A 9,161-nucleotide genomic window follows, 5' to 3' on the forward strand; every position below is an offset into this window, starting at 1 on the left:
TCTCTCTCTCTCTCTCTCTCTCACACACACACACACACACACCCCTCAGGACATTGTTTTTGAAAGTTAACTATGCATCTTGGCCTCTGGTCCTCTGGTACTGTCCATGGGCTTCTGCTCTCTCCTCTCCAAACTCCAAAGCAGACTCCATGGAAGTCTGTTAAGTTTCCACATCTGGTGAGCTCTATGAACTTCAGGAGACAATACACCTATGGTCATTTAGTCGAGTAGGAGAGCCGAGGCATGACTCTGGTCTCCGGACTGAGTGAGTGCTCTGTTGTTCATTATAGAGATCAATCTCTTTGATGTTCCTCCATCTCTAGAGTACGATACCAGGATTTGACATTTTGGTTGTGAGGATCTGACAAACAGTTGTGGACAGTAAGCAAAAGCTTTCGGAGGTAAACTTTTAAACCGGAAGTCAGAAGAGCTGGGTGAAAATCCTACCTGCAATAGTTATATGACCATGGCCAAGTTACCTAAAACTTCCCTCAGTCTCCATTTTCTTTTGCGTGAAAAGGACATAATAGCAGATGCCTACCTCACAGGGATGTTCCAAGGAAAAAGATTTTGTGAATCTTAAATTCACCTGAAATATGAGTTATTATTTTAGTGTATACTTAAAAGAAAAAGAATAAGCTTACAACTATCAATGAAGAGCCTACACAATGTTAATTCTCTTGCAGTCAGCTTCACTGTATGACCAGAAGATATGTTGGAGTCTTCAGTCAGGTAACATGATTTATACTCTCTACTTCATATGGTGGTTGTGAGAAAAATGCTTTGTAAGAGTAAAAGGTTGTAGAAATGAGATCAAGTATTATGTGATCATGTTATGTAATTGTAGTTGGGGTGTATATATACATATGGATATATATACATATATATATATACACACACATGTATGTGTGTGTGTGCATATAGTTTGAGATCTGCTATTGCTAGGCCTCCTTCTTTCCCACTTCCCCCATTATTTCCAGTTCATATTTTTGACCTTCAGTTCCTCCATATGAATTTCATCATTTTTTTTCTAGCTCTACAAAGTAATCTTTGGTAGTTCTATTGGTATGGCACTAAGAAAGTTAATTTAGGTAATATTGTCATTTTTTAATTATGAACTTGATTTGCACATGAATTGTATTTAAATGAGGCAGAGATGCACAAAGTCATCAGCCTCACTCTCTCTTCCTGAGTCATGGAAGTCTAGTGGCAGGCCAAAAGTCAGGAAGACTAGTGATGGCCCAGAATGCTTGACCAAATTCTAAGCACTACATCTCAGTTGAAGGAAGAGAAGATCTTTATCTTGAATAAGATAAGGCAGTAAGGGACATGATCATTGTCTTCAGGTATCTCAAGTGTCTGAAATGGTCTCATGATGAAAAGGGATTCAATTTATTTGGTGTGGCCCTTGGTGGCAGAACTAACCAAAGAAAGGAAGTAACAGGGGGGTAGATTTTGCCTTGACTGAAGAAAAGTTTCCCACCAATGGGAGCTGTTCCATAACGGAGTCCTTTTCTCCTCTCTTTGATCTCTATAGGATATAGGCACAGTAAACTAGGCCAAAGTTACAATTTAATAATCTTTGGGGCATAGTTCCGAATTGTTTTCCAGAATGGCAGGACCAATTCACAGCTCCACCAATAGTCCATTAGTGTGCCCATTTTCCTACAGCCCCTCTTAGATTTCACTTTCCTTTTTTTTTGGTCAGTTTTACCAATTTGATAGGTATAAAGCAGAAGCTCAGCTGCTCTGATTTGTCTTTCCCTAGTTGTTTGTGATTTGGAATATATTTTCATATAGCTATTGATAACTTGAATGTCTTCCCTTGAGAACTGCCTAGTCACATCCTTTGGCCATTTACTGACTGGGAGAATGACTGTTATTTTTATAAATATGAATCAGTTTATTATATATATTGGAAAACTTCATGCAAAGGGTTTTTTTTTTCCTCCAGTTAATTGTTGGCCTTCTAATCTTAGCTGTACTCGCTTAATTTGCATGAAAACTTTTTAATTTTCTGTGATAAAAATTTCCATTTTATCTTCTGTGGTCCTCAGCTTGTCTGGTCATGAACTCTTCCTCTAGCTACTGATCCCAAAGCTAATTTCTTCTTTACTCATTTACTTTGCTTAGGATATAACCCCTCATGTCTAAGTCATATCTCTATTTGGAGTTTATTTTTGGTATATGGTATGAGAAACCGGTATATACCCAGTTTCTTCAAGGTTGCTTCCAGTTTCCCCAGAAGTCTTTATCAATTAATAAGTTGCTTCCCCAGTAGCTGGGGTCTTTGGGTTTATCAAACTATTGTGTTTATCAAACCATTATGTCTGTTTGCTTCCTTAAGCTGTATAATTAATCTGTTTCTCTGATTGACCTCTCTATATTTTGACCAATACCAGACTGTTTTGTTGATTACTGCTTTATAGTTTCCCAAGGGAGTTGTGGAAGAATAAGATAAAAACAACTGAGGGAAAGGACTGGGATGGAGGTAGGACAGGATGTTGTGCCTGAAGAGAAAAGGAAAAAAAATTGCTACGGAACACTCGTAGGGTGCAGGTTGTGTGTCTTTTGTAAGAGATACAGGCTTTATACTGGGCTTTGTCTTGGGGGGAATTGCTTATTATGACACCACCTCACGTTGGGAGAAGTTGTATCTTCCAGCCTTCCATCCTGAGTCACCAGAGTCGGGCAGTACCCAGGGTGATAACAAGAACTTAGAACCAGTGTCAAGATAACTTGTTTCTAGGAGAGGTGAGTAAAATGAGTAAGACAGAGTATAGGCCTGAGCCTTGTGACTCCAAATATGCTACAATCCCCACCATACAATAGAGCTTTCTTTTCATACTGCTTTCTTCATGAATTAATATTTCTAAAAGTGAGGCACAATAGCGGGGTGGAGGGGAGAAAGGAGGCTTGGGTAAGACTTAGAAATGCAATAACATAGAGAAATAAAGGGAGTCCAACTTTGGTACTCCAAAAGATATGCCCTCATGAAGGACACAGAACAAGGATGAAGCAAGGAAGGGTTGGGACCACATGGAATCAGTAGATGGAGTGTCTTGTTTGAGGAACAGCAAAGAGGCCAATCATAGAAACAATGGGTGGATCATAGAATACATGGAGGAGTGTAGGGGATAAGAAGACTAGAAAGGTAAGAAAGAGCTAGATTATAAAGGGCTTTAAATGCCAAGCAGAGAATTTTATATTTGATCCTGGAGGTGATCGGGAGCCGCTGAATGATGGAGGAAAAGAGATAACATAGACAGACTTATGCTTTCGTTTGACAGCTGAGTGGAAAGTGGATTAGAGGACAGAAAGACCTGAGGCAGGGACACCCACCAGGAGACTACTGCAACAGACCAGGGGGTGGGGAACCTGCGACCTCGAGGACACCTGTGGCCTTCTAGGTCCTTTGATACAACCTTCTGACTGAGTCCAAGTTTTCCAAAACAAAGCCTTTTATTAAGGGGATTTGCCCTGTGACGTTTGGATTCAGTCAAAGGGCCACACTTGGGGATCTAGAGGACCACATGTAGCCTTGAGGCCTCAGGTTCCCCACCCCTGCAATAGTCCAAGTGTGAGGTGATGACAGCCTGCACCAGAGTGGTAGCACTGTCAGAGGAGAGAATGGAGCATAGATTAGATATGTCCTATAAGCAAAACTGCAAGCATGTTAAATCATGTTAATTATGAGAATAATAAAAATCACATCTCAGATGCAGAAAGATATTTTGCCAAGATACACCTATTTCTGTTGGAAATGCTAGAAAACAAAGGAATAAGTGGATTTTTCTATAATATGGTTAAATAGTACCTAACTAAAACTAAGAGCTAACATTATGTGTAATGGAGAGAGATAGACAAAGGGATTTGTCTTTTCAGGGGTTAAGCAAGGGAGGTCATTGTCACTATTACAATTGTATATAGTGCTAGAAATGCTGGCTGTAGTAATACATGCAAAGGGGAAACAAAATTATCACTTTTGTAGATGATATGATGGTTTACTTAGAAAATCCTACAATCAACTAAAAATTAATCAAATTAATTAATAATTTCAGCAGAGTTGCCAAATAAAAAAAATCCACATAAATTATCAACATGTATGTACATTACCAACAAAACCTATCAGGAAGAAATAGGGTAGCTCCTTTTTTAAAAACTACATAATGTAGTAGTTACAGCATTGTATATAAAATGCTTTGGAGTATACCCTGTCAGGACACACATAGGAACTATATGAATGCAACTACAAAACACTCTTTCTAGAAATAAAGATAGACCTAAATAATTAGAGAAATGTTATTTGTTTGTGGGTAGACTGAGTCAGTATAATAAAAATGACAATATGACCTAAATTAACTTCCTTAATGCCATACCACTAAGACTACCAAAGATTACTTCATAAAACTAGAAAAAATAATGAAATTCATATGGAGGAACTGAAGGTCAAAAACATGGATTGGAAATAATGGAGGAAAAAAGTGGGAAAGAAGGGAGCCTAGCAATATCTGATCCTCCTTTCTCCCCCCCCCATAATATCTCACTTTTAGAAATATTAATTAATTAGAAAGTAATATGCAAAGGAAGCTCTGCTATGTGGTGGGGATTGTGGTGTATTTGGAGTCACAAATATCTTGACACTGGTTCTAAGTTCTTGCTATCACTCTGGGTGCTGCCCGATGCTGGGGACTCAGATGTCTGCTTTTTTTGCATTGGACGTAAGGCTGGAAGATACAACTCCTTCCAACACAAGATGGTGTCATAATAAGCGATTTTCCCCAAGACAAAACCCAGTATAAGGCTTATAGCTCTTACCAAAGACATACAACCTGCACCCTATGAGTGTTCCTTGGCAACTTTTTTTCCTTTTCTCTGCAGGGGCAACTTCCTCTTCTACCCCCATCCCAGTCCTTTCCCTCAGTTGCTTTTATCTTATTCTTACACAACTCTCTTACTGAGAGACTAAAGCAATTATTTTCACTTTTCTGTTCACCTTGAGACTGGGTGAGAGTACACCTCCCGCTTCCATCTGTCTCTCACCTCTGCAACTTCCCACCTTGTTATCTTGCCCTGAAAAGATATTGATTCACTTATGAAGGACCCTAGGATTCAGTCCACTGAGTGTTAATTTAGCTCTCCTTTCCTTCTGTGCTTCTTTAAGTGCCTTTTAAAGCTTTTTGCTCCTTGACAATACCTGTTCTTTATATATTATCCCAGGAGTTCTTTTCTTTTTCTTTAAACAACCACCACTAAACATGAGAAAACTAATTTCATTTCAAATTAAATAACTTTTCTTAATAATTGTATTTACCTTTGCTATGTTTCTCACTGGGCATGTTTGTAAGTTGCATATTGTGCTGACTTCTGTTATTATTATTATTATTATTATTATTATTACTTTATTTTCCCTTCAGGAATACTTCTGATGTCTTTTGCTGAAAGCCCACCACCTTTTTTTGTTGGATAGTTGGGCTCAGCATTGTGACATATGCTGTTGTGGACTGTGTTGATCTTGGCCTTCTTTGCTTTTTACAAACACTATTTCATTCTCTCCTTTTATTTCTCATGACTACAGAGTTATTATGGTTATTTAAATTGGTGCTCACCTTCACAGCTAAAGGTCTTTCTCCTGGCTGCTTGCAAAATTTGCTGCTCATTTAGTCATTACATGCTTTGGAGTTTTGAGCATGGATTTTTTTTCCCTCTGGTACCAATATATAGATTTGTTCTCATAGTACTCTGTTGTCTTCATTCAATAGTTCTGCTCAGTTTTCTATTTTTTTCTTGTCATAGGACGAGTTTTGTGATTTGTCATATTTTTTTTTCTGGAAGAACTATGATCTTTATGTTCTCTTTGTGCCTACTGCCAGTGCCTTTGGTTTGTATAGAATTCATGTGTTCTCTTAAGATTGGTACTTTTGTTTTTCTTTTGCAAAATTGTTTTCTGTCTTTTGTATTTTTATGTCTCAAATGTGTCATTGTTTCAGACTTTCCAATCTGTGAAGACTCTCCAACACATCTTCTAACTTTTGCACCGTTTTTAAAAAATGTCCTATTTTGAGAGTTCTGATTTTTAACCTAATTTAATTCCTAGTGCCTCTTTTAAAAGTTTGACATATATTTTGAACCATTCTAGAGTTTCTTGTCATTTCACGACCTGAAGAGTTCACAGAATTCTCTTTTTCCTTGAGGATTTTTTTTATTAATTTTGCTTTGTAGTATAATATTTTTCCCATTGTATTCTGGCCTCTTTTTGAATTCTGTTTCATTTTCTTTGTCTTTATGAGCTACTCTGTTGGTTTATCTGCTTGTGAGTTAGATTTGTGCTCAGGATCTTTTGATCGTTTAGCCTTTCTCTTGTATTTCTAGTTGCTTGTTTCTGTTCTCTTCCCTCAATCCTTGGCCTCTACCCTTTCTATTTTTTTTTTGGTCTTTTTGGAGGGGGGAAGGCAGGGAAATTGGGGTTAAGTGACTTGCCCAAGATCCTACAGCTAGTAAGTATTAAGTGTCTGAGGCTGGATTTGAACTCAGCTCCTCCTGACTCCAGGGCTGGTGCTCTATTTACTGAGCCATTTTGCTGCCCTTACCTTTTCTATTTCTTCATAGGCTAGATGTCCTTAGCCTTCTAGTATTGGCATGTGTGCCCAAGGCTCTGCCCAGAGTGAACTTTAAGAGACCGAAGACTGGTTCCAGTTGGATGTCCATCCTCCTTTCCACAGTCACCATTCTTTCTCCCTCTCGATAGCTGTCCACTGACCACATCTTTACTGTGACACTCCCTCCCCCCCCACCCCAACCAGTCATTCCCACATTCCTTTGGGTAAGTATTTTTGTGGCTGCCTTCTTTTGTAGAATGTTGTGGGATAGTTCAGGCCATGTCACTGATGTAGGATGCCTGGGCAGGGACCTTCTCAAATAACCCCTGAAGCACATGCCTACAAGATTGCACAAGCTGGATACACATTGATGGGCATTATGAGACCTTAAGTATTACGGTTGTCCAGTATTATTTACTGAGTTGTGTTTTGCTTTTACCTCATGTGATGTATTTTCTTACCTTGTAGATTCAGCTTTAGTTAATACACATTGAATTTGTCACATAATTCCTTTTTCTGAGGGCTTCAGGTTTATGGAAAACAACTACTCCACCATTTTGCAATGTGAATTCTTTTAAAAGGATTCTTGTATGGCATAGTCTCCAGCCTTCTCCTCTTCATTCTGCTTGTCCTTCTCTGGCTGGGCTCAGTTTGTTACTGTCCCTATCAAGATGTGTCATGTTGTGATATGAAAAGAACAATGATACCTCGAGCATTTTGCTAGCAAAAGTAAGATATGGAATGCAATGCAGGAATGCAAATGCAAATGTAGACCTATGAAGAGATATAAAGGTCAGGACTAGAGATCCCATTACAATCAAAATTTCTGTATAATGAGATAATTTCATTTAAATAATAGTCAAGACAATTATAGAATAGCAGCAAAAATTCAAAAGTCCCTTGTGGATCTTTGTAACTGAATTTGATATATATGTTGTTCCTTTTAGATAGAATGAAATCAGTAGAGTTTTTAGCGGGGGTGGTGGTGGTGGGGGGGTGAATCTGTGTCTGGTGTTAGTACAAGCAAGGAACCAGGGCAGTAGAATTATAGGAAAAGGAATGCTACAAATATGGACAAGAACTCTAATGAGGGAGTCACCTTCTCTCCTCTAAGTCCAGGGAGTCTTATGTTGGACCCCTACTATACTGGGGCCCAAACTGATTGTATGGACTGAAAGAAGGAGCAAGAGTGGCATGTGACCTCAGTGTAGCAAAGCACCATTTGCTCTTGGGAGGCTGATGAGCTGGGTACCATTCCTTGTGTGCCTAAATCTGTGTTCCCTTGAGGTCAGAGAGAGAATCATGCATTGGGCTCTACTGGGGTCTTAAGCCATATAGAGTATATGAAAGGGCTAGGAAGGGATTATTCTATTTCACAAGGTCAGTGAGTACTAGGCTTGGATTCAGGAGACCTGGGTTCAAATGTTGCCACAGACACTTCCTAGCTGTGTAATCACAGGCAAGTCATTTCACTTTCTCTTAACCATCATATCTTCATTCAGATAATGGGTGTAACAACACTTGTACTTTTTACATCATGGGTTGTTTAGAAAGCACTTTGCAAATCTTAGAATGCTAAATCAGTAGGAGCTATCACTATTATTATCATTATTGTTATTATTGTTGCTGTTGTTGTTTTAGCTGCATCTCTGGCAACACTTTCTGAGCCCTTCCCTACACTTTAGGGTGGGCCTGGGCTCTTGTGACCTGAGAACATAGGAAAATGTCTGTGTGTTTCTCCATGTTGGCTTCCATACGCAGCTCACCTTAGGTGATTCCTTGAAAGGTTCACTGTAGAGGCTGCGGATTCTTCTGCGATCAATGACTTTATTATCTGCTGGTGTGGGCTTGTTTGGCTCACCCTTGAATTGGGAACTGTAGCTGGTTTCATGAGCCATCTTGTCCTCTGGGGGCTTGTATTGGGATTTGGCTCGGATAGGTTTCACAGGCTTAATATCCGTCCATGCTCTGAATTCATTTCTGCAAATCAGAAAACGCATACAAAAACATGAAATATATTTGAGGGTAGGCATCTGCAGAGCAAAGCAGAGCAAAGATTACTTAGAATCACTGAATCTTGGAGGAGGGTGGGCCTTATAAGACATTTTCATCAACGCCACGTTTTATGCATGAATTCTTTCTACAATCTCCTTGGCGGGTGGCCATCCACTCTCTGTTTTGATACTTCCTACAACAGGTCATGACCGCTTCATTTGACAGTCTATGCCCCCTAAATGTTAGGATGTTCTTCCTCATATTGGGCCAAAATGTGCCTTCTTAACACTTGTCACTGGTCGCTGGTTCTTCCCACTAGGGCCACATAGAAGCAGCCTAATTGTCCTTCCTAATGGTAGATCTTCACATGGTTGAAGAGAGTGATGGTACGTCCCATAAGTCCTTCCCTCTTCCAGGTTAATATTTCCAGTTCCTCCTACCAATCCTCCTCAAGAATGATTTTTAAGTACCCCCCCCCATTTCTGGTAACCCTCCTTGTGTCCTTCCCTCCTTCCTTCCCTCCTTCCTTCCTTCCTTCCTTCCTTCCTTCCTTCCTTCCTTCCTTCC

General features: G+C 39.4%; 1 protein-coding gene across 2 annotated transcripts in view; it reads right to left on the reverse strand.

Annotated features, from left to right (window-relative positions):
• Positions 1–9,161, reverse strand: part of MAP6 (microtubule associated protein 6) — a 99,880-nt gene that overhangs the window by 19,647 nt on the left and 71,072 nt on the right. For both annotated transcript variants that reach the window (XM_069070867.1, XM_069070868.1), the window contains exon 2: positions 8,366–8,579. In XM_069070867.1, the coding sequence (XP_068926968.1) occupies positions 8,366–8,579 (214 nt within the window). The remainder of the gene's footprint in view (positions 1–8,365; positions 8,580–9,161) is intronic.

The sequence above is a fragment of the Petaurus breviceps genome, unplaced genomic scaffold (genome assembly GCF_028583685.1).
Source record: "Petaurus breviceps papuanus isolate PSGF00001 unplaced genomic scaffold, PetGlider_PUasm1.0 90823, whole genome shotgun sequence".
In the NCBI taxonomy this organism is placed as follows: domain Eukaryota; kingdom Metazoa; phylum Chordata; class Mammalia; order Diprotodontia; family Petauridae; genus Petaurus; species Petaurus breviceps.